At 44.6% G+C, this 19,740-nt stretch overlaps 1 protein-coding gene across 8 annotated transcripts in view; it reads right to left on the bottom strand.

Moving 5' to 3' along the window:
- LOC119955040 (coiled-coil domain-containing protein 91-like) overlaps nt 1–19,740 on the bottom strand; it is a 185,750-nt gene that overhangs the window by 132,926 nt on the left and 33,084 nt on the right. For all 8 annotated transcript variants that reach the window (XM_038780854.1, XM_038780862.1, XM_038780856.1 and 5 more), the window contains exon 4: nt 6,569–6,756. In XM_038780854.1, coding sequence (XP_038636782.1) covers nt 6,569–6,756 — 188 coding nt within the window. The remainder of the gene's footprint in view (nt 1–6,568; nt 6,757–19,740) is intronic.

The raw sequence follows: 19,740 nt of genomic DNA, 5'->3' as shown, positions 1-19,740 counted from the left end.
GCAGATCTCAAAGCATTCTGATGTTGCCTCTTTACTAGCTACCTTTATCCATCATATTGTCATGGAAAGAGGGGATCACATTGAGCAGCTTCAGTGGACAGCCAATTTTTCCAGAAGCTTAAATAGATCAACTCTATTCACATGGTCAACTGTTTTGATGAGATCGATGAAGTCAATATATAGTGGTCTCCTTTGTTCACGGCATTTCTCTTCCAGCTGCTGGACCGAGATGGTCATGCCAGTTGTAGATATTCTTGTTCTGGGATTCGGGGTAGATGTGTTCATCCGGAATTTGCAGTCTGACAAGGGCAACACACACCATCAGCAGGGAGATGCCTCAATAGCTGTTGCAATTGCTGCAGTCACCGTTGTTCATGCGCAGGGTCACAATCTTTGTACACACATATTCTGCGGCACAGCACCCAATTCCCCCCTCCAGCTGAAACTGGGAAGTTTGTGGAGTTGCTGAAGGAGTGCTGGTTTCCCGTGCTTGATGAATTCATCAGAACCTGCAGCTTTGCCCATGGCACACGTGTGCGTAGCTTTGCTAAGCTGGTTCAATATCCAGCTCTTCCATGATAGGCAGATTTTCTTTTGTGTCTTGAGCTTCCTCAGTGAGTGTTCTCCCTTGTGTACAACTCAAGGTAGTCTTGCACACATCCCTCCAACTGTTTATTGCAGTCGGTGCTGACCTTCCTGCCTTTATTTTCTTTGCTGAAGGACCAGTTGTCTTTTTGTACATGCCTCTAGCATTGCGGTGTCAAAGTACATCTGGAAATTCTGGAAACATAAGAATTATCATTGGCACACCGCCCCCGCAGTCTAGTAGAATTTACTTCAAGTGGTTCACAATGCATTTAGAATGTTCTCGCTCAGCTCGCTCTTATAATTTTTGTTAATTTAGAGTACCCAATTCACTTTTTCCAATTAAGAGGCAATTTAGCGTGGCCAATCCACCTCGCCTGCTCATCTTTGGGTTGTGGGGGCGAAACCCACGCAGACACGGGGAGAATGTGCAAACTCCACACGGACAGTGAACCAGGGCCGGGATCGATCCTGGGATCTCGGCGCCATGGGGCAGCAGTGCTAATCATTGCGCCACCGTGCTGCCCCAGCTCTTATAATTGTCGAGAAAGGGGTAGCAAAGTGCTTAGCACTGCTGCCTACGGCACTCAGGACCCGGGTTCGAACCCCAGCACTGGGTTACTGTCTGTGTGGAGTTTGCACATTCTCCCCGTGTCTGTGTGGGTTTCACCCCCACAACTCAAAGATGTGCAGGGTAGGTGGATTGGCCATGCTAAATTGCCCCTTAATTGTAAAATAATAATTGGGTACTCTAAATTAAAATTAAAATAATTGTTGCGAATGCGGTATTGTAGATATTGTCATAAATAAGTAACATTTCACTGCCAGAGGGCATCTGTTCAATCAAATCGGGGAACTATTAATTTTTATCTGGATAAGGCTGGCGTTGATACAGGATGGCATTTCTGCTTTGAATGAAAAAACTTGGAAGCATTAGATCCTGACCTGGTGCACAGTCAAGTGTGTTAGTCAAGACTGTGGTAGCTGCGTGTGTTGAGGATGCTGTTCAGAGAGCTGCATTTGATGATGATCAGATCCAGCTGGTGCCAATGCCCTCATCCCAGATGTCTCTGTTCTAGAACAAGGTGTTGTTGCTCAAGTTCAAGGTAGGAGCTAGGCTCGAGTAGTCTCTGACAGTTCTCATTTACCTTCCCAAACCATGATTGTCCAAAGCAGGAAGGTCGTATCTCCTGTTTTGGACCACTCGCATTGAAATCCTTCAGTAGGCAAAAATCTTCTGTCTTCGGGATTCTGCTATTAGCAATGTCAAAGATCTTTCACCTCTGTTATGCATCACAGCGTTAGCTCATAGGTACTAATGGGGCTAGCTGGTCTCTTTACATTTAGAGGTGGATGGAGAAAGTACGATCTGAATCATTTGTGAGGGGTTCTATTATCTTGATTAGAGTGTTCCTTATGTAAGGAAAACAAAGGTAGCGTTAAAAGGTTTATGTTTGCATTGGTAAACATTAGAAATAAGGTCTAGTTTTAAGTGGATTTAATTTAATGTTTCAGTGCCTGGAAGGGTAAAACCTCTTGTTAGATTCATGTTGGACAAAGGTGTTTTGTATGTATGTGTGGGTGTTGTCCATGCCGCCCTCCGGAGTTCCCGATGCGGCGGAGAATCACGTGCCGGGCAAAAAACAGGATTGGTAAATGCACTGGTCCCCACCGGCAGTGAGCTACATGCCTCGCGCCAGTGGGAGGATGCAAATGGGTCACTTGAATCTATTTGCATCCGATTAATAGACTGAATGCCTGATTCTCCACCCCGCCTCCTGCCCTTACAGCCAGGATTCATGCACGCATGGATTGGTGCGGGTATTTTTTTTTGTTTTCGCTTTTTTTCAATTTTAGAGTGCCCAATTCATTTTTTTCCAATTAAGGGGCAATTTAGCGTGGTCAATCCACCTATTCTGCACATCTTTGGGTTGTGGGGGCAAAATTCATGCAAACACGGGGAGAACGTGCAAACTCCACATGGACAGTGACTCAGAGCTGGGATCGAACCTGAGACCTCGGCGCCATGAGGCAGTAGTGCCACCGTGCTGCCCTTGGTGCGAGTATTTTTAAGCGTGGTCCTGATGCGGTGGACCTTGCAATGGATCAAGGTGATATGTATTTCAGATAGGTACCCCAAAGTCTATCAGAGACCCCCCTCACAACGGAAATCCTACCAGCCCTATCAGAACCCCCCCCATATCAGAGAACCTCCCCCTGTCTGGAAGCAAAAGGGTAGTCCAGGCAGAAACTGAAAAATCACATTTTATTTCACTTGCCTTGTCCTTACACCTGCTGCCTTAAACAGAAGTGTACAAAGCAGCAGCTGTTACTTCGTAGAAAGCCCAAACACATCACAAAGCACTTCAGATCCTCTGATCAGCAAGGATTCCATTCAATTTCAAAGAGAAATAGCTTTTAGGAGGCTGTAATTGGCAGGGTAATAGCTTCCAGAGAGCCAGGTGTTTGGATTGTTTATTTATGCTTGAATGTATCCCAAATACCCTGTTGTGAAGCTATCTAAAATGTTTATAAATACCTAGGGGATAAGTGCTTTCACTTTCTCGTTTTTTTTTTTAGCAGAAAGCACTTAACTGCTTTTGATGTGGTAACGATCATAGCTGATGAGGGGTCTCTGCTATGGGAAGACTCTCTGATATTGGGGGGAGTCTCCGATATAGCCGGATCTTCGATATAGCGGAGTCTCTGATATAGCGGGCTCTTCGATATGGGAGGCTCTCCGATATGGGGGCGGGTCTCCCGATATGGAGGGGGCTGTCCAATATGGGGGGCTCTCCGATTTTGGGGCTGTCCGATATAGGGGGGTCTCCAATATGGGGGGGGTCTCAGATATGGGGGGGTCTCAGATATGGGGGGGTCTCAGATATTGGGGTATCTTCGCTATGCGGGGGTCTCCGACATGTGGGGGTCTCCAAAATGGGAGGTCTCCGATATAGCGGAGTCTCTGACATAGCGGGGTCTCCGATATGGGGAGGTCTCCGATATGGGGGTGTTCCAATATCGGGGGGGTCTCCGATATGGGGGGTCTCCGATATGGGGGTCTCCGATATGGGGGCGTCTATGATATGGAGGGGTCTCCAATATGGGGGCGTCTCTAATATGGGGGCGTCTCTAATATGGGGGGGTCTCCAATATGGGGGGTCTCCAATATGGGGGGTCTCCAATATGGGGGGTCTCCAATATGGGGGGTCTCTGTTACGGGAGGGTCTCTGCTATGGGGGGGTCTCTGCTGTGGGGGGGTCTCTGCTGTGGGGGGGTCTCTGCTGTGGGGGGGTCTCTGCTGTGGGGGGGTCTCTGCTGTGGGGGGGGTCTCCGATATGGGGGGTCTCCGATATGGGGGGTCTCTGATATGGGGGGGTTACAATATCGGGGGGTCTCCGATGTGGGGGTCTCCGATATGGGGGAGGGTCTCCAATATGGGGGAGGGTCTCCAATATGGGGGAGGGTCTCCAATATGGAGGGGTCTCTAATATGGGGGGTCTCCAATATGGGGGGTCTCCAATATGGGGGTCTCCAATATGGGGGTCTCAGTTATGGGGGGGGTGGCTGCTATGGGGGGTCTCTGCTCTGGGGGTCTCTGCTATGGGGAGTCTCTGCTGTGGGCGGGGTCTCTGCTGTGGGCGGGGTCTCCCATATGGGAGGCTCTCCGATATGGGGGGTCTCCGATATGGGGGGAATCTCCGATATGGGGGATCTCCGATATGGGAGGGGTCTCTCATTTGGAGGGGTCTCCGATATGGGGGGTGGGGAGGTCTCCGATATGGGGGTGGAGGTCTCTGATATGGAGGTGGAGGTCTCTGATGTGAGGGGGGGTGGTCTCTGATGTGGGGGAGGGGATGGTCCCCTATATGGAGGGTGCAGGGTAGGTTCAGGTTGCCCTCATGTGTGCATGCTGTCGGGGATTGACCCAGCTAGACTTCAGTATCGGGCCACCTGCTCAAAATGGCGCCCGATAGCAGGATTCGTAATGGAATCCCGGGAGCTCCTCGCCATGCATTAATCAGCAGCAGCGTCAGAGCAGACCCGGAACGATTCTACTTTACCTGATAGAATTCTGAACAACCCAAATATCGTAATTATGATCCTGGCTTTACAAGGAAATCCTACCAACATCAAAAGGAGTAACATTTCAATGTCATTTGTGGCAGCTGTACCAATTTCTGATCTATGCTACAAATCAGTTAGGTTCCCCACCAATAATCAGATGAAATGACAATGAAAGAAACGTTGGTCAATAGTCCTGAATTGCCTCAAAGTCAATTATGCCATTGTTCCACCATAGCAGAGATATTCATCAGGAGAACAAGTTCCTGGGTTAGTTAATTTAAATATTCTTGCTGTAACTTAAGTATAGAAACTGTATAAGTTGCTGACCTACCCACTCAAGAAAACTCCATGCAACAACTGCTCAACTCTTCAAAAGTACTCCACTGATTTCTGGCAGCAGCTGAACACTGTCTAGGAGCAAGGCAATCAACTGACAAATGGTTGTAACTTGCTATTTGCACCAAATCTCCAAATAATATTGCACCGTTAGCATCAGTCTAGAATAGCATCAACATGCCCATTTAGTTATTGACTGAATCCAATAGATATGCTAGGGCAGCAGGAAGAAGCCACACAATTTAATAATAATAATGTTTATTACTGTCACAAGTCAGCTTACATTAACACTGCAATGAAGTTACTGTGAAAAGTCCCGAGTCACCACACTCCGGCACCTGTTCAGGTACACAGAAGGAGAATTCAGAATGTCCAATTACCTAACACGCACGTCTTTCAGGATTTGTGGGAGGAAACCGGAGCACCCGGAGGAAACCCACGCAGACACGGGGGGAACGTGCAGACTCCGCACAGACAGTGACCCAAGCCGGATTCAAATCTGGGAGCCTGGCACTGTGAAGCAACAGTGCGAACCACTGTACCACCATGCCACCCCAATAGTCTTCTCTGTTGAAGACCAACATATATGCCCCAACCATACATGCCCAACTAGACAAGAGCTTCACATCCCTGGATTTTTCACCATGTCAGACATCAGTCAGGCCACCTGCAGGGAAATGGCACTGACTCCTTATTCCCTCATACCTAGGACTGATCAACAATGCGGAAAGAAGTTAAAGAACATCATGAGGGCAGGGAAGGTTAGCATATCACCCTACTCACCCCTGTCCTCCTTACCCACATCTGCTACAAAGAAAACTTGTGCAACACGTATTTCAACTATAGCTTAAATGGGCTAACTTTATGTAACTGACAACTTCCATCAAGCTTAAAATTAAAACCACAGTACGCAGGTACATACAAACCTACCACAGAGAAAGCCGAAAAACTAACATAGAAACAGTTTAAATTAGGTCACATACATTTTGCAAACAAGCTCGATAGTTCCTTTACTTCTAAAGCCACACTAACCGCACCCTGTGGTTATAATCATAACTACTATAATGATTTACAACCTCGACAAATAGGCACTTAAAGATAATTTTTTTTAAAAACAAGCAATTCCTTCAGGGGTAACATATTGTATTCAAAAAAAAATCACCTTTTATGCCCCACCCATCACAAGTTGCAGCATGATACTGCATGCTATCTGTTCTCAACTGATCAATTTTTCTTCAGTGGAATTCTAAAGTTAGTTTTCCTCTCTATCTTTTCTCACATTGGACAGCCTTTCTAATTTAATTATCTGCTCAGATTGTCTGCCAATGTATCCTCTTAACTGATCAGTGCGAGAGCCCAGGATCATTCTGTTTTTCTCTTCACCACTTGCAAAGATCAACTGATGGCCAGACTGTATGACTGAGAACAGAAATATATGCAAGAGCAGAAATGGGATTGTACCTTCAACAACGCTTTACAACCTCTGTACTACTGGACCAATCAATTAACGGATCTTAGTAGTCTGCATGTTAATTTTTTTTTCCGTTATCCATTTTCTTAAATTCAATAGTAAACTTACATGCTTTCCCTTTTCTGTTGATACCACTTGTTCCACAAAGGCTTTTTCTCCTGATTCAACTCCCAAGGTAGAGTCAGACTCATTTTCTGGAAAGAGAGCAGGTTTTGAAGTGTAGTTTTCAACAGATTGTGCAGGCTGGACAACAATGACATCTGCAGAAGAACTTTGAGTCAGCTCCACTCCTGGCCCTAATACACAAAAATCCAGGATTACAGAGGTAATCAAAGTAATATAGTATGTTAACAACAATTGCAAGAATAGTTTCTGAACACATTGGCAACTTGTGATATTATATACAGGTAAAGTTACAAGAAAAATAATTACTTGTATTTATATAGTGCTTTTCATGAGCAAAAGACAGCCCAAAGCGCTTTACAGGCAATGAAGTACTCTTGAAATGTAATCATTTGTTATAATGCAGCAACCTATATGCACATAGCAAGTTCCCTCAAAGAGCAATGTGATAATAACCAGATGGCTTATTTTTAAGATGTCAAATGTCAGCTTTATAATGGGCAGGAAAACAGGGATAACTCTGGTCTTCTTGAAATGGTGATATGGGATCTGTTAAGTCCACCTGAGAGGTTGGATAAGACCTTGGTGTAACATTTCATCTGACAGTTCAGTAATCCCTTCGCACTATACTAGAGCATCATCCTAGATATTTGTGCTCAAGCCGTGGGAGAAATCTCCCGATCCTGCCAATGGCGGTAAGTGTGATGGTGGGGAAACAGAATTTGGCATGAGGCCAAAAATCAGTTTCCCAGTATTGGAATTAACTGTTGGAATTAAATGCTCAGGACTCTAAAGATGGTTTAAAGGGGGTTCAAGCTTCCCAATGTATAATGTTGGGAAGCCCTCCTGCATGCTCATCAAATGGCCTCCTCGTCAGAATTATGTTCCACGTCAAAATGAGAAGGTTAATTTTTTATGATCGTATGTATAATAGTGGCATGCAACTGGTGAGCTTCATTTCTTCCATGACATTAAAGTGAGTGGATGTTACTTTTGTCTCCTTGGGCACTGCTCATAGCTTCACTCATATCAGGTGGGCATTCTGTCCCAAAAGAAAGACAGAAGGATTGACTGTCATGCCAATGATTGGATGAGTTCAGGATCATGTATTACTATGGCAGTTGCTGAGCCCTCTCCATCAAATGGTAAAGTAGCAGGTTGTCCTGCAACTGATCTACAACTGAGAGTATGAAGTGGTTGGCACACAATGCAGATGTCCCACCTGCTGCTGAATGCTGCAATCCAAACCCTTGGTGACATACCTGTGAATTCACACACTTACACTGCCTGATGCCATCATAAGACTGTCAGTTTGCAGTGACAGTAGATGATGCACATACCCTAGAAAAGTGCGGCAGATCATTCATCCTCTTGTGATATTGCTATGGGTGCTATGGGTGCTAACCTCCGCTGCGACCTCCATTAAGACGGTTGTGGTCAGTCGACAGGGACCCCTGCTTCTATCCTGGGGAAACAGCACCTTTCCTAGACAGCACGGAGAGTCTGCAAGGAGGCTTCGCTGAACCGAAGGGTCACATGTTGTTTTCTTCTCAATGACACGCGGAACAAGTAATCCAGAGATCCTGGCTGCAGTGAGTTAATGGTTGACTGAATGCCTTTTGAATATGATGCCTGGAACTTCCAGCCCATAAGGTGGTGACTTCCTATCCAGCCCCATGCGAGAATCAGCGAAGCCTGCACAGATGCATATTTAATGACCATGCAAGTTCTCACATGGCCTGCCATCCCGTCCATGTTGTGGGAATCATTCCCACTTCTGCGCCTGCCACCAAACTTAAGACTTCCGATCGGAAAATTCCACCCTTAGAGTGGGACCTGAATTCATAACTTTCGGACTCAGATGTGAGAGGGCTACCAGCTAAGCCAGGGCTGATATGTTAAATCGCAGGATTTCCTTTTGAAACTAGACATTCCTGAATCCAGTCACCAATGACAAGAAGATTCTATTAAATTTTAGTTCTAATAGATTTTCCACAGAGTGACAGACAGAGAAAGTAATCCTAAAATGAGGCACGTATCCAAGTCCATTGCTTCACATTCCACTGGTCAAGCAGTGCTTCAAATAGAGTGATAAATGTTATTCTTAAGATTTATCTAAAATCTCAGACTTTAAGGGAGGCAGTGGCATTGTCGCTGGACTATTAATCTAGAGACCCAGGGATGCTCTGGGCACCCAGGTTCAACCTCACCACAGCAGATAGTGGGATTTAGATTCAATCAATACAAATCTGGAATCAAAAATGAAATGAGTATGGCATCCAGGATCCCTGGTAAAACCGGAGTCAATGGGAAAACTCTCCATTGGTTCAAGTCATACCCAGCAAAAAGGAAGATGGCCATGGTTGCTGGAGGTCAATCTTCTCAGGTCCAGAACATAATTGCAGGAGTTCCTCAGGGGAGTGTTTGAGACCCAACCATCTTCAGCTGTTTCAATGACCTTCCTTCCATCATAATGTCAGAAGTGGGGATGTTCGCTGATGAGCACCATTCACAGCTCCTCAGATACCAAATCAGACCATGCCCAAATGCAGCAAGACCTGTACGATGTCCATGCTTGGGTTACTAAGTGGCAAAATTCAAGCCACACAATTAAATGCTACGCAATGACCATTATTATGATCCCAGACCAGACCCCAACAGTGGCTTGGATGTTGGACAGTTAAGACTGTGTGGAAAAAATGAGTGATTGCCGGAAGAAACAGTGATTTAGTATTTTTAAAACAAAATTTGATTAGGAATACAATATTAAACTCTTTAACTTCTCACCTTAAAAGAACAGTTTCCAATTACCGCTTAAACACTACTACTCAATTCCCCATTAAACAACAAGGAACACGCAGCTCTCAATCCATCTTAAATTCAGCATGACATAGACTAATACTTGCTTTACAGAACAGATGTGGCCCTGGTCAGAACCCCTTCAGACTCTGGCTGAATATCTTCAAAAAGCTGGTTCACTTGGTGTGTTTCAGTTTCTTCCTGGTCTTTAGGCAAGAGTACGCTGCTTTAAATATTATTACCTTTTTTTCTAGCTACCTGACTGTGAAGGATAGTGGACTCAATGTCAAACAGCTCAGACTTCAACTCTTCTCCTAAGCTTTTCCAAATTGTCTCTCTGCATTCCTCAGCTCCACCCAACAATGAAATCATCTCCCCAAGCTGAAAAGCAAATGAACTCAGGGTAAAAGCACATTAACTCCCCAGAGACATTCCCCAATCAAAGCACAGTGCATTAGCCCAGACTGAAAACACATTCCTTTGGTCAATTTCACCTTTTGGCTCCTAAGATCTCCCAAGGCCTGCAAAACAAAATCCTTTTTAAAAAACATGACCACTGCAGTCAAACTTACTATAACCTCAGGCCATAAATTGCCCCAATATTTAGAAGCCAATTTTCTTAAAATCCTCCATTCGTAATACCATCTCCAACAAAAGAGAATCTAACCATTGCCTCTTAACATTCAATAGCATTACAATCGCGGAATCCTCCACTATTATCATCCTGAGGATTACCATTGACCAGAACCTGAACTGGACCAGCTACATAAATAGTGTGGCTACAAGAGCAGGCCACAGGCTAGAAATATTACATCAAGTAACTCACCTCCTGACTCCCCAAAACTTGTCCACAGTCTACAAGGCACAAGTCAGGATGTAATGGAATACAATCCACTTTCCTTAATAAGTGCAACTCCAACAACACTCAAAAGGCTTGACTTCATCCAAGACAGAGCAGCCATTTGATTGGCACCCCATCCACAAACATCCACTTCCTCCTCAATCAACTCACCGTGGCAGCAGTGTGTACCATATACAAGATGCACTTCAGGAACTCACCAAGGATCTTCAAACAGCATCTTCCAAACACACTGCCACTACCATCTAGAAGGATAAGGGCAGCAGATACATGGGGGCACCACCACTTGGACGTTTCCCTCCAGTAATACACCATCCTGATTTTGAAATATATCATGGTTCCTTTACTATCGCTAGGTTAATATCCCAGATGACCCTCCCCCAACAACATTGGTTTATAGTTTGTAAGGGCTATATTCTGTATTAACAAGGTCAAAGGAAGAAAGTATGTTTGATTTTAAGAGTCCTTTAAAAGGTTTCATCCAAAGTGGGTAAGTTATGTCAGGAGAACTTGAAGCCGTGGTTTGCTCCTCCTGCTCTATGTAGGAAGTCGGGCACGTTTCCAGTGCCCAGGGGCTAGCATGTGTGCAGGAAGCGTCTCCAGCTACAGCTCCTGGAATCCTGGGTTTTGGAGCTGGACTGGCGGCTGGGGACTCTGTGGAGCATCCGCAAAGCAGAGAATATCATGGATAGCATGTATAGGCAGGTGGTTGCACTGCAGGCTAAGAGTCCACAGGCAGGAAGGGAATGGGTGACCACCAAGCAGTGCAAGAGGACTAGGCAGGCAGTGCAGGAATCTCCTGCGGCTATTCCCATGTAAAATGGATGTATCACTTTGGGTACTGTTGAGGGGAATGGCATAAGGGGAAAGCAGTAACAGCCAATTCCATTGCATCACGGTGGCACAGGGGAGGAGTAAAACGCATGGGAATGCAATAGTAAGGGATCCAAATGTGAGGGGAATGTTTCTGTGGCTGCAAATGACACTCTAGGATGGTATATTGCCTCCCTGGTGCTAGCGTCAACGATTCTCACAGCGGCTACAGGACATTCTAGAGGAAGAGGGCAAACAACCAGTCGCCATGGTGCACGTCGGTACCAAATCCAAATACATAGGTAAAAAAGGGATGAGGTCCTAAATGCCGAATATACGGAGCTAGGAAGTAAGTTGAAAAGTAGGACCTCAAAAGGTAGTTATCTCAGGAACACTACCAGTGCCACATGCTAGTCAGGTAGAGAAAGCAGGATATATTGAATGAATACTGGAATGGCTGGAAGGGCAATGTGAAGGGGAGGGTTTCAGATTCCTGGGACATTGGGACCAGTTCTGGAGGAGGTGGGACTGGAACAAACTGAACAGGTTACACCTGGGCAGTACTGGGACTAATGTCCTAGGATGAGTATTTGCTAGTGTGATTTGGGAGGGTTCAAACAAGAACGTCAGGGGGATGGGAACCTAAGTAGGGTGACAATGGGAAAGAGAAACAAGGACAGTAATAAAAGATAAGTAAAACGTAAAAACAGTAGACGGGGTAATCATGAGAGAGAGGCCACATAGGGCCACAGTACAAAGAAAAGTTAGGATGATTAAAAATGGCAAAAAGGCAAGCCTAAAGGCTTTGTATCTGAATGCATGAAGCACTCCGAATAAGGTAGACAAACTGGCAGCACAAATAGAGGTAAATGAATATGATCTCGTAACCATTACGGAAACATTGCTACAAGGAGATCAAAACTGGGAACTTAATACTCGGGGATATTTAACCTTTCGGAAGGACAGAAGAGAAGGAAAAGGTGGTGGGGTGGCACTATTAATAAAAGATTAAATGAGGACAGTTGTGAGAGACAATATAGACCCGAATGATACAGAGTCCATTTGGGTGGAGGTAAAAAAAGCAAGGGAAAGAACACATTGGTTCAAGTATTGCATAGACCCCCAAATAGTAGCTACACTGGAGGAAAGGGTATAAATCAACAAATAATAGGAACACGTAAAAAGAATAGAGCAAAAATAATGGGTGACTTTAATCTTCATGTTGATTGGGTTAATCAAGTTGGAAAGGGGAGCGATATCAACAAAGTCATAGAGTGCATTAGGGATAGTTTCCTAAAGCAATATGGAGCCAACCAAGGGACAGGCTTTCTTGGATCTGGTAATGGGTAATGACGCAGGTTTAATAAATGGCCTCAGAGTAAAAGATCCCCTAGAAAGTAGTGATCATAACATGATGGAATGTAATATTCAGTTTGAGAGTGAGAAACTTGGGTTGGAAACAACTATGTTTAACTTAAATAAAGGGAATTACAATGAAATGAGGATAGAGTTAGTTGTGGACTGGGTGAATTGGTCAGCAGGAAAGACAGTAAAAAATCAATGGCAAACATTTAAAGAGTTAATTCATGACTCTCAGCAAAATATATGCAGACGGCACAAAGGTTGATGGAATTGCGGATAGTGATAAGGACTGTCAGAGGATACAGCAGGATTTAGATCGTTTGGAAACTTGGGCGGAGAGATGGCAGATGGAGTTTAATCCGGACAAATGTGAGGTAATGCATTTTGGAAGGTCTAATGCAGGTAGGGAATATACAGTGAATGGTAGAACCCTCAAGAGTATTGACAGTCAGAGAGATCTAGGTGTACAGGTCCACAGGTCACTGAAAGGGGCAACACAGGTGGAGAAGATAGTCAAGAAGGCAATGCTTGCCTTCATTGGCCGAGGCATTGAGTATAAGAATTGGAAAGTCATGCTGCAGCTGTATAGAACCTTAGGCCACACTTGGTGTACAGTGTTCAATTCTGGTCGCCACACTACCAGAAGGATGTGGAGGCTTTAGAGAGGGTGCAGAAGAGATTTACCAGGATGTTGCCTGGTATGGAGGGCATTAGCTATGAGGAGCGGTTGAATAAACTCGGTTTGTTCTCACTGGAACGACAGAGGTTGAGGGGTGACCTGATAGAGGTCCACAAAAATAATGAGGGTTATAGACAGAATGGATAGTCAGAGGCTTTTTCCCAGGGTACAGGGGTCAATTACTAGGGGGCATAGGTTTAAGGTGCGATGGGCAAGGTTTAGAGGAGATGTACGAGGCAAGTTTTTTTACACAGAGGGCAGTGGGTGCCTGGAACTCATTGCCGGAGGAGGTGGTGGAAGATAGTGACATTTAAGGGGCATCTTGACAAATACATGAATAGGATGGGAATAGAGAGATACGGACCCAGGAAGTGTAGAAGGTTTTAGTTTAGACAGGCAGCATGGTCGGCGCGGGCTTGGAGGGCCGAAGGGCCTGTTCCTGTGCTGTACTTTTCTTTCTTCTTTGTTATATCCCAGTAAGGAGGAACAATTCTAAGAGAGAGATAAACCAACCATGGCTAACCTGGGAAATTAAAGAGAGTATTAAGTTGAAAGAAAAGCATATAAGGAGGCAAAAGTCACTGATGGCCCCGAAGACTGAGATATATTCAGAATCCAGCAAAAGAGAAAACTAAAAGATAATGGGATAGAAAAATAACTACGAGGGCAAGCTAGCGAGGAATATAAAAACTGACAATAAGAGCTTCTTTAGGTATGTAAAAAAGAGAGATGTCAAAGTGAACATAGGCCCCATAGAAAACAAATCTGGGGAGATAATTATGGGGAATAAGGAAATGGCAGAGGAGTTAAATATTTAGCATCAGTCTTTACACTGGAAGAAACCACGAACATCCCATTAATACTAATAATAATAATCATTATTAGTGTCACAAGTAGGCTTACATTAACACTGCAATGAAGTTACTGTGGAGAGCCCCTAGTCGCCACATTCCGGTGTCTGTTCGGATACACGGAGGGAGAATTCAGAATGTCCAATTCACCTAACAACACGTTTTTCGGAACCTGTGGGAGGAAACCGGAGCACCTGGAAGAAACCCAGGAATAACATACCTTCACCATCACTAGAGAAGTAATATTAGCCAAACTAATGGGACTAAAGGCAGATAAGTCCCCTGAGCCTGATGGCTTACATCCTAAGATCCTAACAGGAGTAGCTAAAGAGATAGTGGATGCATTGGTTGCAATTTTCCAAAACTTCGCCATGTCGTCGAACATCCCTTGTTGAAAAAATGTTGCAATCAATTATCAAGTAAGTAATAGCAGCATATTTGAAAGATAATAATCTAATCAAGCAGAGTCAGCATGGCTTCATGAAAAGGGAATCATATCTGACTAATTTATTAGAGTTTTCAAGGTAGGGTCAACCTGAGGGGAACCATTAGATGTATTGTATTTGGACTTCCAGAGACGGAACAGTGGCACAGTGGTTAGCACTGTTGCCTCATGACGCCGAGGACCCGGGTTCAATCCTGTCCGTGGGTAATTGTCTGCGTGGAGTTGCACATTCTCCCCGTGTCTGCATGGGGCTCACCCCAACAACCCAAAGGTGTGCAGGGTAGGTGGATTGTCCACCCTAAATTGCCTCTTAATTGAATTTTGTTTTTAAGTATTTGGACTTCCAGAAGGCACTCGACAAGATATCTCACAAAAGCTTAACTCATAAAATAAGAGCCCATGGTGTTGAAGGTAATATACTGGCATGGATAGAGAGTTGGCTGATGGGCAGCAAACAGCAAGTTGGGATAAGGGGTTTTTCCAGGTTGGACAGCTGTAACCAGTTGGGTTCCACAGGGGTCAGTACTGAGACCATAACGGTTTAGCACACGGCTAAATAGTTGGCTTTTAAAGCAGATCAAGGCAGGCCAGCAGCGCGGGTTCAATTCCCGTACCAGCCTCCCCGAACAGGCGCCGGAATGTGGCGACTAGGGGCTTTTCACAGTAACTTCACCAGTACCGGGGCAGCACGGTAGCATTGTGGATAGCACAATTGCTTCACAGCTCGAGGGTCCCAGGTTCGATTCCGGCTTGGGTCACTGTCTGTGCGGAATCTGCACATCCTCCCTGTGTGTGCGTGGGTTTCCTCCGGGTGCTCCGGTTTCCTCCCACAGTCCAAAGATGTGCAGGTTAGGTAGATTGGCCATGATAAATTGCCCTTAGTGTCCAAAGTTGCCCTTAGTGTTGGGTGAGGTTACTGGGTTATGGAGATAAGGTGGAGGTGTTGACCTTGGGTAGGGTGCTCTTTTCAAGAGCCGGTGCAGACTCGATGGGCCGAATGGCCTCCTTCTGCACTGTAAATTCTATAAGCCTACTTGTGACAATAAGCGATTTTCATTTCATTAATGACTTGGAGGAAGGAAGTGAAAGAGCTATAACCAAAGGGGCTTGACATTGGAAGAGGGTTTTTCCCCTCATGGGAGAGTCTAGGACCAGACGGCAGAGTCTCAGAATAAAGGGGAGCCAATGTAAGACTGAGACGAGGAGGAATTTCCTCTCTGAGGGTCGAGTGTCTTTGGAACTCTTTGCCACAGAGAGCTGTGGCGGCAGAGCCCTTGTGTATATTTACAGCTGAGATAGACAGATTCTTGATCAGTAAGGAATCGAGGGTTGTGGGAGGGCAGGAAAGTGCACGTGAGGAATGTCTGATCAGCCATGATCCTATTGAATGGCGGAGTAGGCTCGCGTGGCTGAACGGCCTCCTCCTGTTTCTTATGGTCAATCCTCTCTCACTCACCCTTTTGCCTCTCAAATGCCTCGGTTAATTTTCAAAAAAATTCTGCCCAGCTGGCAATATTATAAGTTCGAAATTCTTCTCTTCCACGGAGACACATTATTCTAGGTCTTCATATATTTACAGTAAGAAGTCTTACAACACCAGGTTAAAGTCCAACATGTTTGTTTCAAACACTAGCTTTCGGAGCACTGCTCCTTCCTCAGGTGAATGAAGAGGGATGAAGAGGAACATACCTCTTCATTCACCTGAGGAAGGAGCAGTGCTCCAAAAGCTAGTGTTTGAAACAAACATGTTGGACTTTAACCTGGTGTTGTAAGACTTCTTACTGTGCTCACCCCAGTCCAGTGCCGGCATCTCCACTTCATATATTTAACACAGGGCAGACCATATGAGGTTAACTAAAGATTGCATCAGCAAGCAGCTCCAAAGGGAACAATATAGACCAGTATTTCTTCCTTTCCAAACCTATAAACGTCAATCCTGATTGGGTATGTGGCACTAGTCATCTGTTACTGAAGTTTCCAGGTTCAGAGGCCAAGCTGAATGATTCCTTGGCTAGTAAAATGACACCTTCATGGAGGGGAGTTTGCTTCTTTGTAAATTATTGACCAGAGCCAATATGAAATATGTTATATGATTATTATGCCTCCAGTTTAAGCAATTGAGGTACCTGCAACTGCCACCTAACTTATGATGGCTAGATTACGTTAATGAGCAAACAGAATTTTAATCACAAATATACACTGAACAGCATTCAGCGTTTCAAAGAAATAAGGAGCACCTTCTAAGCAGAAAGGATAATGAACATGGATACACTAAATCCATTTACTGGAGCTCGTAGTCTAACTGAGGTGTCTGATTCACAGTCACAGCAACAGTGAAGAGTATTCACTGCACAGCAAGATGAATATTGTATTCCAGGCTGTTGTTTCGGTTCCAGCTATTAAACTGGAGCCAACACAGCTTCCCTCCATGGCCAAGAGCTCCCTCAAAGTATTCCTCTGTAGAATCGGTGAAATTGGATCAGAGGGTCAGTGTTTTGTACCATAAATTTCACACTGAATTGACTCTGCTGCATAATCAAGTCTGGAACCATAAATGGAGCACGAAACGACTAATTTACATGGCACCTTACCATGTCCCCGGGATGTACCAAAACACTCAGCACAGTTCCTCAAACGGCAATGACCACGAATAGTTTGTATTTGTTAAACGAGGAATCTTGACAAGGACACCAGAAGAAGGTTTTGCTTTTTTTTTTAAATAGCAGGGTCAAATTATTTATTTCCTATCACTGAACCAGTGAATAAGATCTTGGTTTCAGGTTTCATCCGAGAGATGGAACTTCACAGATTAAATATTCTGTTCCGGAGCTGGGCTTGAACCCAATGCTTTCTGACTCAGTAATTACTACTGAGTAAAGTTGATATTTGCACATCTCTGCCTGGATTGAGCAGAGGGCAATAAAAGAATACTTTACACAAAAATTATTCAACTTCCTTAAGTGTTGTTGAGTCTTGTGATGCGGTCATGAAAAGACTTTCATCTTAGCCACGTCTGTGATGTTATAGAGCATAGATAGGCTCAAGCGTGTATTAGGTGAGAGAGAGCAAGGATTCCCTATCACCCAGTAAATAAGTCCTGTCGCTGATCAGAGATAGATGTTTTAGAATATCTGAACCTCAGACTGTAATGCATGAGCCACATTCTGAATTCTCGCTCTGCTGCCAACTTCCCAGCTTTCTTCATCATTCCCATCTCCTCCAATAACACTTCGCTGTTACCATTAAGACAAGGAGCTGGCAGTTTGGAGTCATTACAGTAGAAAGGAAAGTAATTCAGCTGGTTGGATCTGTGCTAACTGAAGAAAGTCAGTTTCTGTACTTTACAGCTGACAAAGATACTTATGCAATAACCCAAACCATAATTCAAACTTAATTCAAAAGGCAAAATACCACGGATGCTGGAAATCTGAAATATAAACAGACCATGCTGAAAATACATGGCAAATCTCGCAGCATCCATGCAGAGAGAGAGAAATAGATACCGCCTGACCTGTGAGCATTTCCAGAATGTGTTTACATTAGTTATTTACTTGACCAGTTTACAAAACATACCTATTTTACAAAAGAAAAACACCTAACTGATAGATAGCCCAGACATTTTATTACCGACTGAAAAAAATTAAGTGCTTTCTAATCATCACCGTTTGCTAAAAATTGCCTCAAAATAATGAACTACAACAGATCTCCATTCAAACCGATGCCTTTTATTAAAATGCTGTTTCTCTGAAGAATACAGGAATGGGAGCATATATCTATAATAGGCAGCTAATCTCACTTACAATGATCATAGGGTTACCAGATTGCTGAAAAAACCAATGTGATTCACTCATGTCCTTTCTGGAAGGAAATCTGGCATCCTTACTCGGTCCGACCTATTAGTGATTCCAGGCCCACGCAAAGTGATTGACATTTAGCGACCCTCTGAAATGGCCTAGCAAGTCACTCTGTTGTATCAAACTGCTGTAGAAAAGCTGAAAAAGCTGAAAAAAATGAAGACACTGAACATCAACCGAAGCACCAGAAATGACAAAGGACACAGTGCCCAGTAGACTTTGCAGAATCCTCCTCACTCTGAGGATTTATGCCAGGAGAGCTGTTCCACAGCCCAGTCAAGCAACAGCCTGACATTGACATCCTCACTGAATCATACATACAGCTCATGTCCCAATCCTCTTCATCAACATATCTTTACCCACCGGCAGGACAGACCCACCAGAGGAACCGTGGTGTATGTTCAAGAGGGAGCCTCTTGGCATCAGGTTAAACATGGACAAGGTAATGTCCTGCTGATTGCCACCGTCCCTCTGCTGATGAGTCATGACTCCTTCATGTTGAATACCCCTTGGAAGAAGCATCAAGAGTAACAAGGACACAGAATATACGCCGGGTAGGTGACATAAATACCCATCCCATAGAGTGGCTCCGTAGCACACCGAATGACTGAGCTGGCCAGTCCTGAAGGATGTACCTGCCAGACTAGGCCTGCTTCAGCTGGAAAGAGAACCAACTGGACGGAAAATCTCTTCAACCTCAACATCACCAATTTGGATCCATCCAAGTCAGCATTGATATTATGGACCACCACACAGTCTTTGTGCAGACAATGCTCCCTATAGACGCTGAGGATATCATCCATTGTGTTGTGCGGCATTGCCTTTGTACTAAATGGGTCAGGTTCAGAATAGATCTAGCAGCTGGAAGCAGGGACAACAGCTCTCACGAGAAGCAGCAGGAGGATCAGATCAAAGCGCTGCAGTTCTACCGCAACCTGCCATGAATGGTTTCGGATAATTAAATAGCTAACCAGAGGTGGGGCTCAACCAACATCCCATCCTCAATGATGGAGGAGTCCAGCACATCCAGAAAAAGGCAAAACCGAATCATCTGCAACCAAAAGAGCCACGTTACAAGGGCCAAATACATTGTGTATTTGAAATGAAATGAATGAAATGAAAATCACTTATTGTCATGAGCAGGCTTCAATGAAGTTATTGTGAAAAGCCCCTAGTCGCCACATTCCGGCGCCTGTTTGGGGAGGCTGGTACGGGAATTGAACTGTGCTGCTGGCCTGCCTTGGTCTGCTTTAAAAGCCAACGATTTAGCCCAGTGTGCTAAACCAGCCCTGTATTTATGTTTGTCCTATTGTTTTTTCATGTATGGAAGGATCTGTCTGGACTGTATGCAGAACAATACTTTTCACTGTTCCTCGGTACACGTGACAATAAAACAAATCCAATCCAAGTGGCTGCTTCTTCCCAACCTCCTCTTGTGGTCTCAAGTACCAGAGGTGCCAGTTTTCAGACAATTAATTCACGGCACATGATAACA

Source organism: Scyliorhinus canicula, chromosome 20 (assembly GCF_902713615.1).
Source record: "Scyliorhinus canicula chromosome 20, sScyCan1.1, whole genome shotgun sequence".
Taxonomy (NCBI): Eukaryota; Metazoa; Chordata; class Chondrichthyes; order Carcharhiniformes; family Scyliorhinidae; genus Scyliorhinus; species Scyliorhinus canicula.
Note: the sequence above shows the minus strand (reverse complement) of the source record. Positions and strands in the feature narration are given on the sequence as shown.